Below are 27,598 nucleotides of genomic sequence, written 5' to 3' on the forward strand. Positions count from 1 at the left end.
TTTTGTTCTTCAGTCTAGTTGTGGAGGACGTTGCTTCACTGGCCCAAGTTGGCACCATCATTGCGCTCTGCCCGGGCAAGGCAGATCAGTCGGTCGCCAGCTTCTGGACGGCCGCTCACTGCGGCTGCTGGCCACTCCCGCTGGCTGCTGGCTACCCACTGCCACATGGCCCAGGGGCTGCAGCCTACGCCGTCGCTGGCGACTCAGGGCAGGCCAGCTCCAGGTTGAGCTGTTGCTCAGCATCTTAGCTGTAGAGGGCAGTGTCACTGGCCCTCATATGTGGGATCCGAACCTGGGCCCTCTGGCGTCCCAAGCCAGTTCGTAACTATCGCGCCATTCGGCCGGCCATCTTGTGAATTTTTAATCTAGTATAGATAACCTTTATTTAGCATGTCGTCATAGTTTTTTCCATGCTCTATTATTTCACTTATTTTTATGATATTTTTGGAAATGCAACGTTTTTAAAATTTTCATATTGATATGTTTTTTTATTTACGTCTTCTGAATTTCCTTTTTGGAAAGTTTTCCCACACGCACACACACATATATAAGATCATTAATCTAATTGGAATACTAAAATATTTTTCCTGGTTATTTTTAGATAATTATTATTTCAAACAAATTTTAAGTTCATCTTATCTAATGGGGTATAATTAGAATTGTTTTAATTTATATATTGGTTTTGGAGTATTATTTTTATGCTATTACATTCAAGAATTTAAGTATGCCTTTATTTTTGCCAATCTTTTGTGTTTGTCCATAACATTTTGTTTCTTCATTTAAGTTCTAAACTTTTTTTGGTAAATTCATTCTACTACAATGTGTATTTTATCTGTAAAATGGGCGATATATTATCTACATTTACTTTTCTAAGTTGTTATTTCTAGTTAAAATAAAGCTATTCTTTTTATCTATCTATGTAAAATTTTATATCCAGACTCCTTACTGAATTATTTTATTAAATCTATTAAGTTTTTTCCTTGACATCTTAGATCTTCCAAATGTTGAGGTTATATCATCAGTAAAAACAAATAGTTTTTTGTCTTATATTTATTTAGATTTTTTCTTCTCCTTACTGCATTTGTTAGACCCTGGAAAGCAATCTTTAATAGTAATAATGCTGTCTGGCGTCCTTGTACCTGATTTCAGTAGACACGACTTTTATAGCATAACAGTAAGCCTGAATGTGACCTCTACTACAATCAATTTGTTGTTAGGCTTGGTGAAGGGACGATATTCCAAAACATGCGTAGCTCTATAGTTTTGTTCTCTGTTGACTAGGAAGAAGTAAGATAAAACAACTAACAAATACCTATACACAACTTTTTTTCCTAAGGAAATTAACTGAACTGGGTGCAGTTCCTACTAATCCACTGTTTTAGTATGACCACAGGCAACACAAAGGACCACTTGAATGGAAATCAAGACCAATGAGCAAGGTTCTCTGTTTTTCTCCAGTCACTCAGCCTTGTATATACAGACATAGTATGCAGAAAACTGAATTTATGCAGGGTTGGGATTTTGTTCCATGAGTATGATGAGTTGAGGAAGTATGCAAAAGAATGATTATAATGATGGACTTTAGTTAGTTGAATTTTAATGGGGATCATAGGGAGAGAAGACATGGTAAGATCAATGTATTGTAGATCCTGCCAGAGTAACATGTTTTAGAGTTGAGGTAGTAGAGGGAGATAGGTGGAAAAATACGATGTTAAATATTAGAAGGTGGAATATTTAACATTGAACATTTCGGAACTGTAATTAATGACAAGGTCTCTAAGTTATGATCATTAGAGTGACTGAGGTATGGTGAATATAAGATCATTGGAGAGGAACTGGAAGTCCATATATTGGAAGGATTATTGGTGTAGCTATAGAAATCAACCTAATTAGTTAAGGCAGTATTAGTGTTGGGAAGATGTGACAATGAGCTGAAAAGTAACATCTTCAAGTAATGAAAGGGAGTGACCTCTGGGGGTCTTGTAGATAATGGCAGTAAGTTGTTCTGAGATAAATCCTTTCTTCTTGGCATCAGTTAAAGTATGGAGAGTTTCTGAGCAATTAGAAGTAACTAGCAATTACCAGAAATAAACAAAAAAATGGTTAATAATTTAAAAATACCATTCTGACACATATATATCTGTTTCACCAAAAGGAAAAAAAAGTAAACCCTATGTTAATCACCCTAGAAATCATTATGTATAATTAAAATGAAATTTTGTTAAATATACCTCAACCATTTCTTAGTTTCTACTATATAACAGAGCTTAACCAATAATTGCCTGTTTAAGTGCACTTTCTGTACTTTGCTCTTGCTCTAAATGCTGTTACAGGTAAAATTCAAGTCACTGTGAAAACGTAACATGATTTCTCATTTTTGTTGTTTCAGATATTTCTCCTGAAGGGGAGAACTGCAAACCCTTAATTAGTGGAGAAGAAAAAGTAAAATGTATTTCACTTGAAATGAACCCATCAGCTACTGTTGATTCTTCTGTTGATGGAAATAGTCCAAAGTTTAGTGAGGCATCTCCACAGATGTCATTGAAACCAGAAGGAAATATGGATGGTATGTTTTAGTGGGTAAAAATGAGCTATATTTAATTTAATAATACTTTAATTTTTTCTTTATAAACAAATCATCAAAATATGTGTGTATGTTTGGGTGATTCATTTCAAATCAGGTTCACTATTTTTATACTTTTAGTAACTAGTCTTTTTTTATTGCAATACAATAAATCACCCCAAAACTTAGTGTTAAAACGGTTTTGTGTGTCTGGAATTGAGTCAAGGCTTGGCTAATGTGATAATATGTATATTTTTTTGATCCATGTGCTTTTGTCTCTGGGATAGCTTGGTGGGATTCAGCTGGTAGCCAGGCTATTCTGATGGGTCCAAGATAGCCTGGAAGACCGGGCTAAGCTGGGCCACTCTCCCTCTTCATATAGTCTCTAGGCCTTTCTATGCCCTCTTTCCAGCAAGTAGTCCTACTTCTTATATGGTGGTCCAGGGCTTATACATACCTAGGTTAGGGCTGATTGTATTCTTAAAAGCTAGCCTCAGAATTGGTACTCTATCACTTCTGCCATACTTCATTGGTCAAAGCAGTCACATGCCAGCTTGGATTCACAGGGAGGCAAAACAGACCCCACCTTTCAAAGGTACTAGTGCTAAAGAATGTATAGCCATCTGTAATCTGCCACAGTCTGCCGTTGGACAAAAAGTTATTCACGTTCCCTTCACATGCAAAATACATTCCTTCTCAAAGCCTCATTTTATTATGACATCGGCTCAAAGTCTAAAGATTTTGTTATAAGTCAGGCCTGTGTACACATAAGTTTCCTTCGGTACAGTTTTTTGAATACAGTTACTCTCAACCTGAAGATGTATAAGTAAAAGAGAAAGTTACTTGCCTTTCATATACCTGAAATATAATGGTGAAACAGGAATAGAGACTCCTTTTCAAAAACAAGGAAAATGGGAAGTACATAGCAATCACTAGTCCATAAAACTTCTGAAGTCCAGCTGAGACTAGCATTGTCAACGTGCTTCCTGTATACCAAAAGTTGCTGTCCTCAAGGGTTCTTCTCTTCTGAACTATATCTTTTCCTGGTGGTGCTTCTGCAAGTAGGATTTTGTTAATAATTTTGTAGATTTTGTATGAATGTTATTGACATTCACTACATTTGACAAAACCACTCTTTGTTTGCTTGGTTTTATTTTTTGGGGGGGAGACTGGCCCTTCTCTACCCTGAGGTGTCTTTGAGGATGCTGTGAGGCAGTGCTTTGGAGATGCATAGAAATCCTTTTGTCCAGCAGAGACAGTCTGCGAGACATGCCTGTAAATCTTTCTGTGCTGAAACAGATGGCTTTATGGCCACACCCTTGCCTTTATCTTTCCCGAGACCACATTTTACTGTCCTAAATTGCATGTTTGTCTTGAAGCCTTGTCTTCCCTTTAGAAGCTTTTGGTGCCTAGAAGGAATTATCTTGGACTTTCTTTTCTATATTCTCCTTACAAACTAAACAGTTCTTTCTTCAATTAAGCTCTCTCTGTCCTTGTGCTTCATTAGAGGCTATTAGAAGGAGCTAGCTGGCGCTTTCGATGTTATGCATAGATAGCTCCTTAGCTAGATCATTGGATCTATTAAGTACATTTTCTATAGTCCTGGTTTTCATAGGTACCAATTTCCTGCCACTGTATAACAAGAATCCCTTTTCTCCAGTCTCCAATAACTTTTTTTCCACTGGCCAGCCTCTCACCAACAGTCTCCCTGAAGCCCTTTCAACTTCTGCCTGCTTTCCAGTCCCAAAACCAATGCATATGTTTTAGGCTTTTGTTAGGTCAGCACCCAATTTTCAGATAGGAAATTCTATTTCAGTTACCTATTGATGCAAAACAAATGACTCCCATAACTTAGTGACTTAAAATAACTTGTATTTTATCTCACACTTTTTGTGGGTTAGGAATTGGGAAGGTTCTTCTCCTTTATGTGGCATCAGTTGGCCTCACTCAGTGGTGTTCAGCTGTCAGCTGGTTATCTGGAGCATGCAAGATGATGCCTCTCCCATGCATGGTGTCTTGGCAGGGCTCGGCTGGGCCTGGTCATCTGGGGTACTTCACTTCATTTTAGCCTCATGGCCTTGCCACATGGTCTTTCCAGGATAGTTCAACTTCTCTCACGGTGGCTTAGGCTTCCAGATTCCAAGGTGGACGCTGCCGCTTCTCTTAAAGGCTAGACCTGGAACTGCCATAGCAATAGTTCAGCTGTACTCACTTGGTCAAGGCAATCACAATGCTGGCCCATGTTTAAGGGGAGGAACACATAGCCTCCCTCTGGATGAGAAAGATGTCAGAGTCCTTCCTATATGTATGACTGTCTTTAATTCACCACAGTAACTTACATAGTCTTATTTGTTAGAATTGTAGTTAGTTGGTATCTTAAAAAAAACCCAAAACCCTGTTAGGCATATATAGAGGCCATATAGTCCAGTGCAAAAGCCAGCAAGCGTTTTCTACAAAGAGCCACATCGTAAAAATTTTAAACTTTGCAGGTAATAAAGTCACAAATCTGTTTTGTAGAAGGCATCGTATTAATATGGTTAAGGTGCTAGAGAACAATTACCCATTAAAAAGTAATGATAAAAGGACCCCCATCCCCAAGTGCTTGTGTGAGTAACCCAAAAAATCATATGAATAAAAGATAAAAAGATTAAGGATTGATACAATTCAGTTATCTTTCTAAATAGGGCAGCTAATTGGAAACTTTAAAAATATAGAAGGAAAGGCTATCTAGATTTCAGGGAAAAAAAGAGGGGGAGATGGTGGCTTAAACAAGATAGTACTGATACCTGAATTGCAGAGGAAAATGAAGTTAACAAATGAAGAAAAACCCTTCTCATCACTGTTTACATTCAGAAAATATCAACCAGGTAAAAAATGAGCCACTGCCAGAAAATAGAGTTGGTACTCTGGTTATTAATTATTTGAGGTTCTACGAAAATAGATTTAGTGTACTTTAATTATGTTCTCATTATCATTATGAAAGTTTAGGTGATAGGATTCTTTTTTCCTTTTTTGATTGTTGAAAGATAGATTTCGATGATTGAACTTTCCTGTAGGTTACTAATCGATGATATTACAGTCTATTCCCTTCCATATTTCTAACCACAGGTACTGTTATTCTTAAAACTAGTTTTCATACCTTCTTTAAAGCAGTTTACATCCTACTGAAATTTTAAGGGAAATTTTATATACTAATGAAAAATACGGAGTGTACAAAATTTCTTTTGGGTATTTTTATTGCAGTGAGAATGCGAAAGGAAAAGTCTATTGTTTCAGAAACAACTAAAGTAGAGAGTTAACACAATAACAAGATGAAAAATCTATAGATAAAACATTTAACTTTTTTCTGTTATAATTAGCATATTAACCTGAAACTAGATAATGGTAATTTATAGAAAATTTATTCTATTTTCTCCAAACGAATTGTTCTTGGAGACATGTTTTTTATGTTTTTGCTTTTCAGAACCTGATGACTTGGAAACAGAAGTTCTACAAGAGTCAAGTGAAGCAAACAAAGATGGTAGCTTGCCTTGCACTGTTATGGACGTGTGGGTTAGTGAGATAAAAGAAACAAAAGAAACTGAGTATGTCATCTCTTTTTCTTTACATGTCAAAACCTGGGTCCCTTTTTGTAATACATTTTTAAGAAATACTGTAATAACTTAATATTGCACTATATCCTATTAGAATACCTTATAAAATAATTAAAATTTTAAGTACATTCATGTGGTTTAGAAATCAGCAAGTATATAAAGACATACAGTAAAAATGTCCCCATCCAGCAAACTCCCACCCTTTCGTCCTTCCGGATATTTTTAATATGTATGTATATAAGAAAAAAAAAAAAAATACAGTCCACCTCCCTTTTAAATACAATTGTTAGTATAATGTACACAGTGTTTTTCACCTTTTTTATTGTTAGTAACCTTGGAGTTCTTTTATATTAATACATAGAGGACTTCCTCTTTTTAAAAATTGTATGGCTACTTAGTATTCCATTGTATGTATATACAACAACTCACTTCGTAAGTCTCCTATATTAATTGATACTACAAATGATGCTGCAGTGAATAACCTTTTAATAAGGCAATTTTTCATGTATATAAGTATGTCTGTAGGATAGATACATTGAAGTATAATTGCTGGGTCAGTTGCATTTTTATAAATTGCAATTGTAATTCAGTTATTGTTTTCCCATGGAGTTGTACTAATTTATGTTCTCAGAAAGAATGTATGAAAACTATTTTCTCCACAGCCTTGCTAAACATTTATTATCAAAGTTTTTGTTTTCTGCCAATCTGATAGGTAAAAAATAGTATCTCTATTTAGAGTCTTAGTTTATCTCTTATTTTTGGAACAGTTGAGCACATCTTTTCAAATGTTTAACTTTCATTTTTATTGCCTTTTCTGTGAGTTCTCTGTTTATATATAAAGATGTCCAAAATATTGAATGATTAATTAAACCATTATATTGAATTAAAAAAACGTTTTCTTATGTTAGAATAACACTATGATAATTCTATGTAAAAATTATTATATATATATATATATATATATATATATATATATACACACTCAGGTACATATATATGTATGCAAATTTGAAGGAAAAGTATGGTCAGATGTACACCAAACTGATAACAGCAAAGGCAACTGCGATTAAGTAATTAGGGGAGTCCTAAAACAAACATTATTTTTTTTTTAATTGAGGTAAAATTTATGTAACACAAAATTTATCATTTTAACCACTTTAAAATGTACTTCAGTAGTATTTAGTACATTCACAGTGTTGTCCAGCCATTATCACTGTGTGATTACAGAACATTTTCATCACCCCAGGATGTATCCCTGTACCTGGTAAGCAGCCACTCCCCATTTTTTCATCCCCTCCAATGCCTGGCAACCACTAATTTGCTTTCTGTCTCTGGATTTGCATATTGTGGATGTTTCATATCGAATCATATAGCGTGTGACTTTTGGTATCTGGCTTCTTTCAGTTAGCATACTGTTTTCAAAGTACGTACATCTATGTTGTTGGATGTATCCACTCTTCATTCCTTTTTATATCTGAGTAATACCCCATTATGTGAATTATACGATACATTTTTATCCATTCAGCAGTTAATGTACATTCAGCAGATGATGTATGTCATTTCCAGGGTTGCTTATACCTTTTGGCCATTGTGAATAGTACTTCTGTGAACATTTATGTACAAGTTTTCATAACAGTTGCATTCATTTCCTTTGGGTGTATACCTAGGAGTGGAATTGCAGAGGCATATGGTAATTCTATGTTTAACTTTTTTGTGGAACCAAGGAACCATTTTGAATGAAGAATTGTATTACTTGTATGATTAAAAATAAATAAAAACTTTTAAAAATAAAAATGGAAAATGGTTCAAAATTTAAAACTGAAAAAGTAAAAAGCTGCTTAAATTCGAGGTGGATTAAAAATATTAAAAAAACAAAAACTGCCTATAAACCAAACCCCCAGAGCTACATTACTGGTACCTTTATATTCTTTTCAATGGAAGAATTATATTCTTCCAGTATTTAAATTTTTGTTAAAATATATAGCACATGAATTTAATTGAGATAAAAATTGCCACTTCTTCTTTACCTTTTGCCCTCAATTAATTCACTGCCTTTGAGGGTTAAAACATTCTTGGGCATATATCATTCTATTCCTTTTACTTTACTACACACTGTTTTCCCAAAACATAACACCATTTAATACAAATTGACCTGCAAATTACTTTTCTTTCTTAATATATTTTAACTATCATTCCATATCAATTCATATAGATTTCTGCTTCATTTTTAACAGCTTTATGATATTTCATAGTATTAATATATCAGAAATGCTTTATCATCTCTGCTGTTAAGGGGCATTATGATTGCTTAAACTAGTGGTTCTCAAACATTAGCAAGCAGTACAACTGCTTTGGGATTTATTAAAATAAATTGATTGGACTTGTCCCCCAAAGTTTCTGATTAATGCTCTAGGGTGGGGCCTGAGAATTTGCATTTCTCACAAGTTGTGTTGCTGATGTCTAGGGGCCACATTTTGGGAACTACTGTTATAAGAAATGGTGGGGCTGGTTGTTGTGAATTATGAGATTGGTGAAGGTTTGATAGGGTAAAAAATATATTGTGCTTATGAGAGAAAGCATATATATATATATATATGTGTGTGAAAAATATTTGGAAAGAAGGATCACAGGATGCTATTGAACTTGTGTTCCATTTTTGTATTTGAAAGTGCTTTTATTTCCAGTAAACTATGTTTTTTGGGGTTTTTTTTTTTTTTTTTTTTTTTTACTGGTGTATCTATCTGTGGCAGGATGGAAGATAGGATCACCACCATTCAGCAGAATGAAGTTTCTGAAGATGGAATCCCGAGCAATGTGGGTCAACTTAGTGAAGTTCATATAGGTAAGCATCATTATATTGGTCTAATTACTTTCTGGAAGGTTGTTAACACTAACCTGTTTTATTTGGACAGTATATTAATAGAGAGCATCCCTTGTCAGTCTCCTCAATCATTTAAAAAATGTAATAGGCATAAAGCACTGGACTCTGCTTTTATTACCTTTTGATCATTTGACAACATGAGCAATGAAACTTTCAGGTCACTTATTTTGTTGAATGTTCAAAATGAAAAGAATTGCTTGCCAAAACTAAGCCAATATAGTAAGGACATTAAATAAGTTGTCCTCTTGTTTTTAATAGTGTTAATTAGAATATAAAAAGTATACTTTTTTCTATCTAACCTATAGGAACCAAGATAAACTGAAACTAAATACAAATATCTAAAGAGTATTTTTTCACAATTCCTTGTATGTGTGTGTACATTTTAGAACTACCAGTGTCATGGAAGTATGTAACAAATTAAATCTTTCTGAAAATAAAACAGTATATCCTGTTAAAGATTATTTATAAGGTAATATAATTACACACAACAGGTCCTCTAATAACATCACTTCATTCAATGTTGTTTCATTATAACATTGATGAAACATCGACTTAACTCTTGTTTATATCAACTAGCCTGTGGTAAAATTGGTTTTGTTATATGTCATTATGCTTAAAGTCACAGAATCTATTGACAACTTACTGTATAAATTTTGATTTTGGTTTTCTGAGAAACATGAAGTTTTTGCTAGCATTCATGTTAAATACTGTGCTTTTTCAATATAACTTAAAACTTTCTTTAAGTGCTATATAGACTTACTACATAATCTTTGCTTTATACCACAGAACCTGGAATAGATGGTTCTCAGCGCTCTAAATGTGGTGTAGATAAATCTATGCATCCAGAACCGTTTTTCCATAAAGTGATTCATTCCGAGCACTTGAATGTACTCTCCCAAATTCAATCAATTCCGGGTTCACCAGAAGAATCCGTTCCACTTCGATCTCGCTCTGATTCACCACCAAGAAATAAAAGCAAAAATTCCTTGCTGATTGGACTTTCAACTGGTCTATTTGATGCAAACAACCCAAAGGCAAGTATGCTCCTTACATGGAAAATGTCACTTAAAAAAATATTTAGTATCATTCTCAGTTTGTAAGATACATCTTTAGCTTATCACAGTCTCTCTTCAAATATACTAATTCACATATAAGAACCTTACAACAGCATACTTTGATTTCTACTCTCTTGCCTATCCTTCGTGATATTGTTTCACATACTTTACTTCTCATGTTATTAACTCCACAAAACATTTTTATTGTTTTTGCCTTAAACATTCAATTATCTTTTACAGAAAACAAAAATTGAGAAAGGCTTTTATATTTACATATTTACCATTTCTGATTTCTTCATTCCTTTGTGTAAATTTCAAGTTTCTATCTGATATTATTTTTCTTTCACTTTAAGAACTTCCTTTATCACTTTTATCACTTTTATTAGCCCTGTTGATAATAATTTTTTTTCAGCTTTTGTTTATTTAAAAATATTTTCATTTCATTTTCATTTTGAAGGGATATTTCCATTAGATTTAGAATTATATTGTCTTCTCATTTGCGTTGTTTCTAACAAGAAACACTGTAAATACAGTAGAGCTTTCACAAGCTATATATTTGCAATAGAGTTACTTGATAACATTGAGAATACAACAAAGATCACTGAATGTAAATTCGTAATAGTTCAAAATAAAATAATCTACAGATGTGATCTCTATGATCTGGCTAATGTACGAGCAGCATGTAGGTTGCCAAGTGAAACTGCTCGTCCTTCCCTTTGGACCCTCCTCACTTTAGGGTAATGAATACCGGGTGCAGAGACCACAGGTGTTCCAGTGATGCTTTTCTCATCTGAGTAGTGGAATGGAAACTGACCTCTATGAAAACTTGAGAATTTCTTTTCTTGTTATAGCAAATGCAAGGTGGAGGGAAAATATTAATATACAGTTTAAATAGCCCATGTGCCTAAACTGTCTTCTTTTGATTTGCTAAAATATCAATTCTTGGATAATGTTCCTAATTTTTGCCTTTGGTGAGTGATCATAATTTTTTAATTAGCGTTTTAAATTCATTATTTTTAACCCGGTTTATGGGTTGAAGTTAGCAAATATTTGTACAGGCTATTTTGAGGCACAGTGTTATCATTTAATTGAAGTAAACAGAGTCTAAACAAATGTGCTCATCATAAACTATTTTGTAATAGAACAAGATTATTACCAATTCATAGTATTATATGAAAAATACTACAGATGAAAAAGTGAGTTGGCAATTTTTTCAAGTAGAATTTCATGTGAAGTTCTGTTACTGCAACTAGAAATTAATTCATTTACTATCTTACATGGCTTTCTTAATTTTTGAAAAAAAATAAAAAATAGAACTTAACCAACAAAAAATAACCTAAAGGAAGAATATATATATTTTAAATGTTTTAAAGTTTCCTAAACATTGCTCTCCTGTTTGATTTATAATTGCATCAAATGCCAACTGTGTAAAATCATACTATACAGAATCTAGGAAAAAAAATCAGTCTGACTATAAATGAATTTAAAATTTGAAGCAACATGTTATGGATGAACAGCTATTTTCAGGAAGATTTATTTCTATGAATATTAAAACTATAGACTATTATTTAAACAATATGAAAAAATTAGAAATAGAATTATAGAACTGAAAGTGTTATATAAAATTTTTCTGACTGAAGATGGATATCTTAAGCTGTCAGCTTATCAAAGAAGACTGAACATAAAGAGTTTTTAATATAGAACAAATAGCTGTTGGATTGCTAGGTGTTATAAACCCATTCTGAGAGGAATGTTGTCGACTTACATACCACTTGAAATTTCTTTCTGTGTTATTTTATGTTGCATTATAAAAGTAATTTTTATTAGTGAAAGGAATAAATTAGAAATGAGATGATTTTTTCCAGGAAATTGATCTCAGCCTAAAAACTATTGCATCCTTTTGTATAGTCCCCTTGTATTTAGAGTATGTAATGCATCTGTACTATTTATTTTTATTGATTAGTGTATGTCTGGAGAAACTTGCTGGGTACACATTTTGCATACTGCTGATTTATGATACACATGATTCAAGCCACTAAAATAATACATAAGTCAAGCATAAATTCTGCTGACAGTGGGAGATTTAGCAAAAGAAATAACTTTCAGTACCATTATTAAGTGCTTTAACAACCAGTGTATCTTCACCATCTTGTAGTTCATTACCATTTTTGTCCTCTTGAGTGCTATAATATGTAAATTATGTTCAAATAATGGAAATCTATCTTTTTTTATTCTCAAAAACAAGTTGTACCAATAAAATTGGCCAAATATATAAATGTTCATTACTATGCTAAACATTGTGTTTCCTTCACAGTCTCCCATCTGGTGTAGGGTTCTCATCAGGGCTGTAGGAGTCATGTTTCAAATCTCACAGATTACTTCAGGGTTAACGCGACCTCCAGACTTCTGTAGTAGATATTGGTTTCATAGCCCTGTGTATCCATCACATTCTAATTGTTGAATGTGACAGAAGCTATTCCTATTATTTCTGGTCTTATCTAACACAAATTCAAGTTTTAAACACCTCAAGTGTACATTGTGTTTTCTCAGCTCAGTTTGCTGAGTTCCTTCTCGCCTGGTTGCTACAGGTGATTCTCAGTGTGAACATCAAGTTGCCTGTCTTTTTAGCCTCCCATAGTGGGAAAGGCTCCACTCATAGTTTATTACCCAGGTGAGCAATGTTAGGCTGTTGTTGTTGTTGGGTCTTTTGTTTGTTAGTTTGTTTTGCACTAATTTGAGGCCACTGATTTAACCAGTGTTTGGGTAGTCAGCAACTCCTAGGGATAAAGTGATACAAAGGGCCACCAATTATGTGTGATGGTTCCTAGCTATGATTCAGACTAACTCACTTCAGGATTTGGGTAAAAATATATGGGGAGGGTTGGCCATAGGAAAGTTAGAGGAAGACTTAGCAGAGATACCATGAAAGAGGGACAGTATGGGCTATGAGTGAGAAGGAGCAAATTGGCAGTTTCTAGCACTGCCTAATTCCTGACAGATTTTCAATTCCATTCCATGTGCATACACCAAATAAACATCTCTCCCTACTTTTTTAAGGATACTTTATGTTGAAACTTATATGTTAAACCCAAACATAACTCACAAGTTTAGTTTCTTGCTGAAATGAAAGAGAATTAGGTTTCATACACTCAGACACACACCCATGCGTGCGCGCACGCGTGCGCGTGTATGTATGTATGTATGTACAGAGGGTGCCTAAAAATGTATACACATTTTAAGAAAGGAAAAACTATTAAAATTGTAATACTCAATATATACCGATAACAAAAGATGAATACAAGTCACGTGTGACTTCTGTGATTACAAAAGGTGCTCAAAGTGGTTACTATCAGCATCCAGACACTTCTGATTACAGTGAACTACTGCTTGAGCAACGTTGACTAAAGTGTCCACTTGTATACATTTTTTGGTATATAGATATAATATATATCTATAAAATAGATATAATATTTGGTTTCGGAAAAGTCATGACATATTTTTTCCTATGTTTTTCGTTGCAGAAATACGTCATGACTTTTCCGACAACCCGATAGATAGATAGATAGATAGATAAACAGATATAATGATGAAATTGTTAGCTCTAATTTTCTTTTTTTTGTTTTTATTTCCTGATTATCTTCTAATAAGAAATCTGTTGACTTTTTTGTAGATGTTGAGAACATGTTCACTCCCAGATCTCTCAAAACTGTTCAGTACACTGATGGATGTTCCTACTGTAGCAGATGCACGTCAAGACAATCTTGAAATAGATGAAATTGAAGATGAACACGTTAAAGGACCTACTGATTGTGAAGACATGTGAGTGTGATGTCATTAATAGATAGTGACACGAACAGAATTTCTGAATTTATGTATGCTCTAGAGATGATGACTTACTTAGACAGTTTTTTTAAATGATCTGTGGCTAACTTCACTACTCCTTTAACTTTTTACAACATATTTATTTAAAGTATAGGCATGCAAATTTTGATATGTATGTCTGCCTCTAAATATTGGGTTGTCGGAAAAGTCACAACATATTTTGTCTATGTTTTTCAAAGGTCATTTATTTATATAAAGAACAGAGATTAATCAATGATATATCGCCCGTTTTGTTCGATAACCTTTTGCCATCTTTCAATGAGCTTCATAATTCCTTGTTCATAGAAGGACCTGTTTTTGTTTGTGAAAAACTGAACAAGGTACTGATTTATGGCCTCATCTGAATTGAACATTATACCACACAAGGAGTTTTGAAGAGAGCGAAACAGTGGAAGTCTGACGGCGCAAGATCAGGCGAGTATGGTGAGTGTGGCAACACATCCCATCCAAGCTCCAATAACTTTTGATGGGTGATCAAACTTGTGTGTGGTGGTCTCACGTTGTCGTGATGGAACACAACTCCTTTACAGTTGACAAGCTCTGAACATTTCTGGATGATGGATTCGTTCAAACTGTCCAATTGCCGACAGTACACGTTCAAATTGATTGTTTGGTTCCTTGGTAGGAGCTCGAAAAACATGACACCTTTAAAATCCCACCACACTGAGAGCATAACCTTCTGATGAATGTCTGCTTTCAATGTTGTTTGAGGCCAATCATCACATCAGGACCAAGATCGTTTGCGCACCACATTGTTGTCAACAATACACTTCCAATCACCAGTTATCAGTCGCTTCAAAAAAACGACATTTAATGAGCATACCACAGATGTTTATACACGCTGTGAAATGAACTTCCTTGATTACATGTGGAACCCAAATATTGAGCTTGCTTACGTATCCCAGCTTCTTCAGGTGGTTGTGACCTCTTGAATAATGGATATTCAATGTTTCTTCAATCTCTAGTGTCGTGTAATGTGGGTTTAACTCGATCAATGCCTTTATTTTGTCGTCATCAATCTTGGTGGGCCTCCCTGACTGAGGAGCATCGTTGATATCAAAGTCACCAGCATGGAATTCCGTGAACCATCGTTGGCACTGATGTTCTTGTAGAGCATTGTCACCATAAACTTTATGCAACTTTTCACAAGCTTGACGCGCGTTCTTCCCTTCATGGAAGTAAAACAGTAAAATATGGCAAAAATTCACAGTTTGGTCTTTCATCTTCAACTTGTAAGATCTCCAAAACTCAACCAAATCGCTCAATTTTCTTTTAGAATGAAGCTAGAACTGTCCAGCTGTCAAATGACATAGCAATATCATAGATGCAAATGACTCCAGTACTTCCAAAAATGAACTAGTGCCATCTGTTGCAAACATACGTCATGCTTTTTCCGACAACCCAGTAGTATAATTTAATCTCACTTGAGGAATATAAGAAAATGGTTTCTATTGGTGTTCTCTGTCTTATTCCCCATTTAGCATCCAGCACAATGATTTGCATATGGTAGGTGCTTAATAAATGTTAAATGAATGTATATTAGCAGGATAATGACTATTTAATAATGTAACACCGTATGATACAGGGATTGCAATGGGAAGCACTTACTATCCTGCAGTCCCCCAGAAATATGATCAGAAAGCTTCATTCACGTCTACCCCTTGCTGAGAATGATTTCAAAGCCATGGCAGTGGGGTGTTACAGGTGGAATAGTTGTTTGGTTTTCCTGTGTATATGTGTTTACATGTGAATTCTGCATGTATCTTAATTGCTTTCACACAATTCCTGTCTTCGTGATTCATGAGGAATCTAAAATCTTGGAGGGTAATTTAACCAACACTTCTGGGAGCTGTGGGAAGTGATGGCCCTTTAGGTAGTAATCCTGCTTCACCTTTCATATCAGTCAGCCTTTTCAGCCCCTCAGACAAATGTTACAAATTTTGGGGGAAATAAAACCAGGGTACCCTGGAATAAAGTGTTTTGAGAAGTTAAAGTGTATTCAAGTCATCAGGAAAATACATTACAACATATTAAAATTTGTATGATTTATTTTCTGATTTTTAAAAAAATTTAATTTCCTTCTTTTTGCCTCTGCCATTCAATAGAAAGAACTTGTGGTTTGGTTTTATTAAAAGTATTATATCAGCCTCACGATTTTTTCCACCTGTAATACTTGAATCAGGGCTACTGCCTCTGGTACATTTTATATTTTGCCATTGTTTTTCTTGAGTTTTACCTCTTGTTAAATTTCTAACCAAACTTCTAAAGGTTGCCTTTTTTTTATCATTTTTCACAGAGTTCTGTAGAATTTTGCTGGTGCGCTCAAAATTTGGAGCAAAAGTTGCCTTTTCATCTGTCTTTTCTTCTCCTTGGCTGTGACCATTAAGCACTTTAGCTGTCTGTTTTTATTAATCCTATAGAGAATACAACATTTCAGTACCTTATGGTTGACAAAGAGCTAGGTAACAGTTTTTTCCTTAAAGTTTTTATAAAGTCATCAGTTTTTATCTGAGTGTACTGCAGCTCATTTGTGGCTTGCATACTTTTAACTACTAGTTGCTGACAGTTTTATTTTAAAATTCAAGTTAGAACCCTTTAATATTATTTTTAAAATTTGAAAACTAAATTATTTTTAAAGTACCATGTTTTCCCGAAAATAACACCAGGTCTTATATTAATTTTGCTCCAACAATCTATACTTACTCATTTATTCATGTATAAAAATCTACGTTTATTCAAACAGTCATGTCTGGCTGACAATCTTAACTGGGGCTTATGTTTGGGGTAGGACTTATATTACGAGCATCCTGAAAAATCATGCTAGGGCTTATTTTCCAGTTAGGTCTTATTCGCAGGGAAACACAGTAAATTAATCCATATCTACATAGGGAAATTTCAGTTTAGATTTTCTTTTGGGGAAAAAAAATTGAGCCAAACTTTACTCACGTCACTTAATAAAGCATACTAAAAAGTGAATTTGGGACAGGTTTAAAGTACCTGAGGCAAATTTTTAAGTGTTCATTTCATAAAAGATCTTAATCTTATATTTTTCTTACAATGGTAGACTTAGCAGCCCTGCTCATTATTTGTGTGTGTGTGTGTGTGTGTGTGTGTGTGTGTGTGTGTGTGTGTGTGTGTGTGTATACCCCTGTGGAGGACACTGTTTACTGTAAGGATGGCCACTAAGAGATTTTATCAACAGGTTAATGTTCAGTCACTGTAGTGATGATACATAGCAAATGCGCATGGTATGTTAGTCTTGTTATGAAATAGTAAATTGAATGCTACTAGTGGGATGATCCAAAAAATTAGACACTCTCTGTCATTCTAATTACATGCTTTGCTTTTCTATAGCTGCTACAAATTCAGAGTGTAGGACTACACATAAGTACAAAATAAAGATATTTCTACATTTAAAGATTTTTTTTCCATTAGTGAAAGTTTTATTTAAGGTCTCACATAATATTGTTTATATTTTAGTTGGCCAGTAAATGTTTGCTATTTGATTGGAGTATAAACTTTAAGAAAAGCCCTTGTGTTCGGTTTAGCCAGTGTTTCCATTTCGTGCCACTTTAAGAGAAAGAAGCAAATAATAAGAGAGAGATAACACTGATGGGAACATTTCTTGGGTATCGTAGAAGTGGTCAGAAGACCTAGATTTCAATCCTGTATTTGTCATTTATTGTGTGGCCATGAATAAGTCATTACACTTTGAGTCACAGTTTCCATGTCTCTAAAGTGAGTTTTGTGTGAATGAAATTTAAATAAAACTGCTTAGTAAACTAAAGTACTATACAAATACATAATATTTTTTTGCATTAAATAGTTCACTGTAGTATCTATAATCCCTTGAAAATAGAATTAACATCCTCAGCAATGTCTTGGAAACAAGATTCCCACTGAAGATTATTATGGTTAGTGTATTCTAATTATACAGTAAAGTCTATTTATTGTGTATTTCAGAAACATTTTCAAGAATAAGCATCTACAGATAAGACTTCTGGTGACCATTTTATTCACTAGCTTATCCTATTAACTTGAACATATAATTCCCTAAGTATTTTAATTTCTAAGAGTTCAAATGCCCAGTAAGAGATTATATGAAAGTTTCTTGTATAGTGTACTATTATTATACATTCACACCAAGATTTTGCTGAACTTTCAAAATTACATCAAAGAAAAATATTTGAATATTAAGTATTTGTTTTGGAAAGCAAGTGCAAAACCTCTTCAGTCTGCCCTTTTAAAATATTGAAACTTTCTTTCAAAATATAAGTAACGAATAGTATTGATAGTTACATGATTCTCTTTGGCAAATCAGGACCATTTTAAAAAGTCATCTTTTGGCTTGTGTATTCCAGTTATGTGCTTTATTTATCCATTGTATTAATCCTTATTTTCTTTGTTAAAAATTGTAGGTTTTCTTTCAGGTTTCTTTTTATCCACTGATAAAACTTTTAAGTAGAAAGGCATGCATGCATTTGAGTTGAAGTGAAATTTCAGAATAAGGTAAAGCTTTGATAATGTTTTGTTTAATTTTTAAAATTTCAGTGTGTTTGAAGAAACTGACACAGATTTACAAGAACTTCAGGCCTCTATGGAGCAGTTACTCAGGGAACAACCTGGGGAAGAATACAGTGAAGAGGAAGAGTCAGTCTTAAAGAACTGTGACATAGAACAGACTGAAATTGGGACAGATCTGGCAGATGAGGATGACAATCCCAGCAGTGAAAGTGCTCTAAATGAAGAATGGCACTCAGGTGCGTGATTATAATTGTGGGCCTCTTTCTTTTTCAGCGTGTACAAATATTTCAAGTAGAGTATTTTTTCTGATGTCTGATATGAACCATTTCCAACTTGAAATAAAACTGAAGCATGCTTCTGGGTCTGACTTTCATTCGTTTTCTTTTCTTTTCACACAAATGTACATATACAGTTATTCCATTTCTTTCCCACTAAATTAGGGAAATGGTTTTTGAAGCATTTTTATTCTTTTTCTTGACAGGATAATAATATCCATTTCTTGACTTATTTTTCTAGTAATAAAGATAATAACTTAGTTTTCTTAGCACTTTATGTTTTGCAGAGCGCTTCCGCATACAGTTGATTAAACAGCAGGGTTAACACCAAAAGCAGTTTGTAAAACTTTGACACTTTCTTTTTGTTTAGAAAACATTCTTTGTTCATAGCATTACCACTAAGATGCAGAGAAAATTTGTGTATTTCAATAGCTGTATTTATTTGGGGAATGGAGCTAATGTGAAAATTACTAATGATTCTTTAGTAATTTTGTGTTTTACTAGAATTTTTTAAAGTTATCCTCGGCATGTACATATAGAGCATTTATAATACTTTTTAAGTACTTTACTAAAGTTTTAGGGTATGTACCTTAGGTTGTCTGCCGTCTGCATTCTTTTTCATGTTTTGGCCCACGTTTAATATCAACTTTTTAAAAATAGCAGTTAGGGTTGGTTGCCTTGATATAGAACATATGGGTGTGCTTTTTTCATTTTTTACTAAATCAGATGATAGCTGTAGGAAAGTTTTTAATATACCCTGCTTTACTGTTTGTGCCTATAAAAGAAAAGATTTCCAAAGTAACATTCTTGTTAAAACAGATTTATATATATATATATATATATATATATATATATATATATATATATATATATATATATATCGATTACCTATATACATAACAAATATAATAAGAAAACTTTATAAAGTACACAGTAAGCTACTGGGTTGTCGGAAAAGTCATGACACATTTTTGCAATGAAAAACATAGAAAAAATACGTCATGACTTTTCCGACAACCCAATATTTCAGTGACATTATTCACTTAACAGAATTTTAGTATTAGAGTAAGAATTATTTTATTCAGTCCTTTTTAATCATAAAATATCTTCTTTTTATTTATGTGTTTTAGATAACAGTGATGGTGAGATAACCAGTGAATGTGAATATGAAAGTGTCTTTAACCATTTAGAGGCACTAAGACTTCACCTGGAGCAGGAAATAGGCTTTGAAAAGTTTTTTGAGGTTTATGAGAAAATAAAGGTAAGTAAAATGTCAGTTAAAGCATTTAATTTTGAAATATTCTCTGTTTGAATTACTAGCAAAATGTGAGTGATTTTAATTGGTCAGTAGATTTATTATAAATAATGAATATTTAAAATTTAAATCTTAGAGAAAGATAATATTGAAATATTCATATTTGGAAATTTGGTGTAGGCTATTCATGAAGATGAAGATGAAAATATTGAGACTTGTTCAACAATAGCTCAGAATATTTTGGGAAATGAACATCAGCATCTTTATGCCAAGATTCTTCATTTAGTCATGGCAGATGGAGCCTATCAAGAAGGTAAGATTGCCTCATATTTTTATACTTTAAATAAGTGTGCACAAAACAAAATGGCAAATTTAAATTGATGAGCTTATAACACAAGCAATTTGGTAAAATCTATATTGGAACCATATCTAGTACTTTTAAGCAATTATAAAATTGTGTTATATACTTTTACTGATCCTGGCATATACTTTTATTGACCTAAGTCATTTAAGTCAGTATTTTTATTTAATTTATAAGAAATAGTTGAATGAGACTTTTTTTTTAAAGCCTCTGTATTGGACAGTTCTAGAAATTAGAATACTTTCTTATCAAGAATGTAGAATTGAATTTCTAGACACATATGCTTCAGCAATATGAAAAGTTTCTCCTAAATGATATCTAATGTAATCTCTCCCAGAGTAAGTAGAGTTCATCTGGAGTGCTTTGAATGTAAACAATTTTTATATTTGGAAAATATTTACCTGTAGAATCACTCAAAATATATTAGGTCTTTATTAGAAGTTATTAAAATAAAAAATTGTTTCTTCCCTTAAATTTAGTCAAGAGCATTAAACATGGAACCAAGAGATTGGTGTTATAGTCCTGACTCTGCGGGAGGCTAGTAATGTGACACTGAGTGATTTATTTTGTCTTAATTTTCAGTTTCCTTTGCTATAAAACAAAGAGATAATCACCAATCTCTTTGTACTGTGATTGGTTTTCAAAGTATTTATTGTGTGCTTCTTGTATGCCTAGCACTTCATTACTATGGAGATTAAAAGATAGTCTTGCTTACATGTTGTTTACAGTTTTCTTGGGAAATAAGACACAAATATATGAAGGATAATGTAAAACTATGTATAAAAATGCTTATCCTAAAATATTTTTCAGTGCAGTAGGAATTAGAGAGAGGGAGGTTGGACTGGGAAAAATGGAAAAAAATACAGAGGACATAACTTGCAGAGAAAACAAAATGAACCAGTAATTAATGTGTATTAGGATTAACTGGACCATATTAGAAGCTTCTTGTTGAGAATTAGTCTTTGTGATTAGACACTGTGAGTGTTTAAAATACATAGTGGAAATCAGTGATTTTTGAACTGAAAGAACTGACATAATGAGAGAGGTGTCTTATAAAGTTTAATCGGCAGCAGTATTCTGGATAGTTTGGAGAACACCAAGACTGAAAATAAGAAAATCTGTTTTGTATAGGTACATTTGGGTATGAGATGATGAATACCTGCATTTACATTCATAGGAACAGAGCTATTAATATTCAGTTCAAGTATATCAGAGCAAGGCTTTTTATAAAAATATTTGATATTTTGACTCATGAAAAATTAAGTTTGCTAAAATCAAATCCAAGAAATTTTTTTGGGGGGGAGCATCTTTATAGTTATGTAGACTTATTTACACTGACCGTTTTTCCTGAAGCTTTATGATACATATTTTATAAAGCTCAGCAAAAAATAAATAAATAAATAAATAGATAGATAGATATAGATATGAATAAATATTTATATATTTCTTTAAATTGCTTTAATGGAAGTAAAGGCATTGTAAAACTCTAATCATTATTGTTAAATCAAAACTAGAAAATCTTCAGGTACAGTAAGTACTATTTAAAATTTTAAAGCTCCAGAACCAGTGTGTTTCCATTACTATGGTGCTGATCTTTCTAGCAAAGCAGGAAAGCTAATTAAATACATGAGTCACAGCATTCATGAGACAAAACATGTCAGTTATTCAGAGAACAGCTATTTTTGGTATTGAAAGAAAAGAAACATTTTCCCATGATTCTTAAGAAAGGACTGTGATCCAGTGTTTTTCAGACTTGAATAACATGTTGATTCCTTTAAAGGGGACAATTTTTTTCAGAGTCTGAGAATCTAAGTCCATAGAACTCAATGAAAAACTCAAGTCTTAGTCTTTGAAAATGTCTGTCAGTTGTGAATTATTACTGTAAGACTGTTTTTTCCCCTAAATATTAAAAGATTATTTTTATTATCATCAAATTGAAAATAGAACAATTAAATATCTGGAACTTGTGTATTCCTGATTTTATTGAGATCCTGAACCCCATTTTATAAAACAGTACTATAATGTTCTGAAAAATATCCTCAGTAGTTTTTACAATATTTGGATTTCATGGGGCTCTTTCTTATAATATGGTGTGGTGTAAGTTACTGGCATAAGGCCAGAAAAGGATTCCATTTAAGTAAATGTGTGGACAGTGTCAAACAAGTTCAACTCATATTCAAACTATTCATCCTTCAGGCAGTTCTCCTAAGTGTTATTTCAATACAGCTTTTCATAGATAATCAGCAACAGTGTGCTTGGGGTTCAGCTTTGCTTGACAAGTATCTGGGAAACTTTTCTTTTGTATTGCTCCTTAAGTGGAGGACTGTTAACAGTCAAGTGAGCCACAGGGTAGAATTGACACCCTCTTTTGAGAGCTGAGTGGCTTCAAAAGGATGCAGGCCTACACAGGCCATTTTCCCTTCAAAGCTCCAAGAAGCAGGTGAAGTTAATATACTCCTCAAAAAGCTATATCAGATTTTCTCTACCACACAAATGAGCAGGGGATGAGGACCGTTGAGTTCTGTATCATAAAGCCTGGCAGCAATTCCTTTAGCCTAGAAGAAATGTAAAGGAATTAAAGCCAAATGCCTACCCTGGAAACATTTTTTTTAAATCTTCCTATAGCTCCTAAAGCATTACAACGTATTAATACATCAACTCACTAAACTGGCTGTAAAATGTGTATTGAATTGTCTGAATAAATTAACTTGCTGTTTTATATTGTTAATCTAATCATAAGACAATGAACATTAGACAATGATTGGATTTAGAATAATTATTAATATTTTAGAGCTCTTCTAATTGGAAATACTTAGACCACCCCCGCCCCAGATCTAGCTGTCTGATAAACTTGTCTTTTAAGCCACATCTAGGAGGTAATAATAAAACTATGTCATCTGCATATGGTGCTTATGAGTACATACTTTTATTTTCTGTATTGGGAGAGGAGATGGATAATGAATGGGGAGGATGAGTAAATTATATGTAGGTAACCCAAAAGTGGTATCAGAGTCATTAAGGTACTAGTTTAAAAGATTGTCTAAAACACATTTTTGTTGTATTTCACTGGAAATTATCTGAATCCTCAAAACACAGCTTCAACTGTCAACTCCCCCATTAACTATTACAGTGCCAGTTTGGTAAGCATCTACAACTATAGCTATTGGTAATATCAATGCCATTTAGCCCATAAGTAGGTACGATCCAGGGTCAGAAGTTAAATAGAGCTAATAAAATGTGTAAACTATTTATATCATTCCTAAGATATTCCTCCACAAAGAGGGGAGGAATGTAACAGTGGCCAGTGGTAGAATGACAGAGGTAACCATGCCCTCATGTAGAGCATTGATCTTAGCAGTCAGGCTTATAGATTCTTAAAAAGGAAATACATACCCTCCTTCCACATTAATTTTAAATAGAGTATTGTACTGTTTATGTAATGAAATTCTATACAGCACTTAAACAAATGAGCTAAAATTTCATCTGTCAGTATGGATAAGCCCCACAGATATGATCAGTTGACTAAGTAGTACATGGAACCATTCATATAATGTTTTAAAGCAGTTTTACTCAGGTGTGCATTTATATAATAAAAAGGTGGGGGGCGCAGAACATAGGAGAGAAGGGTATATATGCATCAGTGTCAGGATACTGATAATGCCCCTGGCAAACAAGAGAGGGCAATAAGATTGGAAAAGGGTACGCTCTATCTGTATTATAATAGTTTTTCCTTAAGAAATAATCCAAACCAATATGGCCATAAGTTAAATTTTATTAATTCTATATATTAGGTACATGTATGTTTATTAGTTTATTCTCTCTACTTCCCTATTTGAAACATTTTGTAATTGTAAAAATGAAATGAGTAGTAGAGTGATAAGAGTAACATTGGAAGCAATAAAATGCATGTTGCATAAAGTAATGATCCGGCCGTATGGAAAGAAAGAACGGTGTCGGGAATTCTTCCTAGGGGAGATAACATCAGAGATGGATTTTAAAAGATGAATTTACCCACAAATCAGTATGTGTACTTATACATAGAGGGATGCAAAATATTGTATTAGGGGAACTAGAAACAATTCAGTGTTAGTAAAGCATAAATTATGAGGACGTTTAGGGAATATAGGCAGTGAAAGTAGATGAGGCTAAAAGTGGTTAAAAGGCCAGATAATGAAGGGCTTTATAATCCATATAAGGGCACAGGTTCTGTCTTAAGACAGCCGGAGCTAGTGAAGGGTTTTAAGCAGTGCAGTGATTTGAGATGACTTGGATTTTAATGAAAGACCACTTTTGCTAGAGTGTAGAAGGTAGTGATTATTATCTAAGATTAAATTAAGCACTCTTATTCATTGAACAGTGTTTTTCTAGAATAAAGAAAAATTGGAAATAACCGTAATACCTATGAATAGAAATGGTTAATTATACCATACCCATAAAATAAAACATGATGCAGCCATTGAAATTTACATGGAATATATATATCTCTGATTTTTTTTCAACATTTTACTGTAATATTTTCATCACATGAAAAAATTAAAAGAACTTTTCAGTTATCACCCATATACCCACCACCTACATTCTGCCATTAACATTTTATAATCTTGCTTTATTATTTATTTATCCATCTTTCTGTCTGTTATGTGTTTGAAGGGAGAAAATCTCATCTCAAAACTGCATTTTGTTGTAATTTTTAAAAAAATACTTGTATATGCATAGGAAAAGATCTGGGAAGATTTGTATAAAATTATTAGCATTGGTTGTCTGACTATTTTACACTGAGTATGTGATAATATAATAAAACTACGTTTAAAACTACATTAAAGCTTGTTTACTTTAGAATGAAGAAGAATGAGTTTTTTATAAGTAGATACATGTAGTTTGATTTGCAATGAAATGAATTAATTTTTTTTCTTTTTTCTACAGATAATGATGAATAATCCTCAGAACATTCTTTAATCCTCAACTGTATGAAAGTATTTAAATTTGGTGCATCAGAATAACAAGCTTCAGTGGGAATGTAGCGATTTTTTAATAAATGATATATCAGATTTAAGATGCCTTTGCTGATTGCATGAAAAAGATGGACAATCATACCATTTTTCATTTAAGATTATAGTGTTTTATCTATTTTATTTTGTTGAGTTCTATAGTTACCTCTTACAGAATGTATACTTTTTAAAATCATTCAGCCAAAGCATAACAGACATTGATCCAGACTTAATGGTTGGACTTAATGGTTTTGAAGAAGATTTGCCACGTAGTAAGGTAACTTTTACTTTCAGCAAATGTCTTTGGATTGAAAGGATTACTTATGTTGTGAAAGACATGCCTGTGGTATTTCATGTAAGTATTTAAATATGACCTGTTTGTTTTCTTGGCCAGCAATTAGGTCTTAACCTTCTCAAGGGCTCTATTTAAATATTTACATTTTGAAGATGGGATTTTTAGCCTTAAAGTTTATATTCTTGGTCCTTTTTCAACCAGTGCGTCTCTTGAACTAGCACAGTGGAATCTAGCTATAGAAACTGTCTTAGAAATTGTTGAAAAATTTGATTATGAAAGACTAGCAAAATTATTTTTCCTGATATTCAGAAAGGGTGGTAAATTACTTCTGTTTCTTTTTAATGGCCAGAACCAGGACTATTACACCTAGCAATTAGCCTGAATTTTAACATTGCCTAGCATATACCATAAAGTTGCCCTTTTTGTTTTTAACTTTATCTTATTCATGTGCTTTAAGGGTACTATGAGATTAAAAGTAGAAAGGAATCATTTTTATTTTGACTCTGTGACAGTTTTGGTAACTGTTATTCCAAAGTGGGGGAAATGTCTGCCTCTTTTATTCCCATTATAAGAGGATTTTTTTAGACCATTTAAATGATAGTCACACAGCCCCAGTTGCAATATGCCAGGTATTACATGGTTTCATTAGTGATGTCTAAAGTCCAGATGCTTTTAGTAATAAAAGCAGAATTTTTGAAACTTGAGTGCAAAGCAGCCTGATTTGCATAATCTATAATTTGAACAATAAAATCTTATCTTATGGCACTATCAGTACTATGATGAATTTATTATGTATATTATTTCTAACACCAAAACTAAAAACTTGATTTTTATACTTTTGTTTATTTTGTGATACTACTATTAAATTTTTATTATCTACCTGAAGTACACTATTGGTTGTCATATATTCATTAGCACTGTTCTCAATAGAATGCTTTTACACAGAGCTGAGAACATTTTTGTTTCTTTTACCTGATAATTTCCTTTTTTTTAGTGGAAGAATATTTGAATTTTGTACTTTAATTCTCTATAATCCTGGAAGATAAATGATGGGGGGGGGGAGACTTTCTTTTTAAATTTTTAACCTATTACAACTATTAGAAAAGCAAGTAAAGGTATAACACAGCAGAAAAAGTTGATTAGCCATATTTGAAAAGATGTTAAAACTAAGGATGACAAATTGGATTGTGCTGTCTCCAGTCAATTGGTACTGAGTGGCTCTGGAGTGTTGTTATGAAAGGGTGGTCTGTGCCAGTTGGGGAGAGGGCTGTTATTGTTCAGTAAGGTCTGTTATAGGTTTTGGAGGTGAACTGTGGAAACATTTGTAGATTCATAGAATGTTAGAGCTAGAATGAGCTACCAAGGCAATTTAGTATTATCTTCATTTAACAGGCAAGGACAGTGAGTTATATAATATGAACAAAGTCACTTGTGTAAATGTCCAGAATCAGACTAGTTCCAGGTCTTACACTGTACTATTAGTTACACATTCTTTTAAAACTTATCTCCTGTAGAGAGTGAAAAGGAATAAATGCAGTAGGAAAAAATACGGCTAGTATTAATACATTAAGAATTCAAGTATTCAACAGGGATTTTTGCTTCTGGAAATAGTGCACTATTCTAATTAACATCCCTGCTGAAAACAGTTTTTAAATACTAAATAAAATTGTTTTTTTCCCCATAAAATAACACGTACTCTACCCTTTATCACTTCATTGATGATGGATCTTTCAAGGTTTTGTGTGTATATGTGTGTGTGTGTTTAATATACCCCTAAAAACACAGAAGAGGTGAGAAGATGAGTTGCAAGGCCAAAGCTTTGGATATTAATGGAATATTGGAGGGAAAAAAGGCATTTTGACCTGAGAGTATGTCCAGTACCTCACACTTTGGTATAGTGGGCTTCTGGAGCAGAGAGGTTAAAAG

At 33.2% G+C, this 27,598-nt stretch overlaps 1 protein-coding gene across 1 annotated transcript in view; it reads left to right on the forward strand.

Moving 5' to 3' along the window:
• Window positions 1-27,358, forward strand: part of NEK1 (NIMA related kinase 1) — a 143,336-nt gene extending 115,978 nt beyond the window's left edge. The window contains exons 27-35 of the mRNA XM_019665497.1: window positions 2,390-2,566; window positions 6,027-6,147; window positions 8,907-8,998; window positions 9,824-10,071; window positions 13,763-13,911; window positions 18,526-18,734; window positions 19,904-20,034; window positions 20,209-20,341; window positions 25,313-27,358. Of these exons, the coding sequence (XP_019521042.1) occupies window positions 2,390-2,566; window positions 6,027-6,147; window positions 8,907-8,998; window positions 9,824-10,071; window positions 13,763-13,911; window positions 18,526-18,734; window positions 19,904-20,034; window positions 20,209-20,341; window positions 25,313-25,326 (1,274 nt within the window). The 3' untranslated portion in view covers window positions 25,327-27,358. The remainder of the gene's footprint in view (window positions 1-2,389; window positions 2,567-6,026; window positions 6,148-8,906; window positions 8,999-9,823; window positions 10,072-13,762; window positions 13,912-18,525; window positions 18,735-19,903; window positions 20,035-20,208; window positions 20,342-25,312) is intronic.
• The last annotated feature ends 240 nt before the right edge of the window (window positions 27,359-27,598 follow it).

The sequence above is a fragment of the Hipposideros armiger genome, unplaced genomic scaffold, assembly GCF_001890085.2.
Source record: "Hipposideros armiger isolate ML-2016 unplaced genomic scaffold, ASM189008v1 scaffold_444, whole genome shotgun sequence".
Taxonomy (NCBI): domain Eukaryota; kingdom Metazoa; phylum Chordata; class Mammalia; order Chiroptera; family Hipposideridae; genus Hipposideros; species Hipposideros armiger.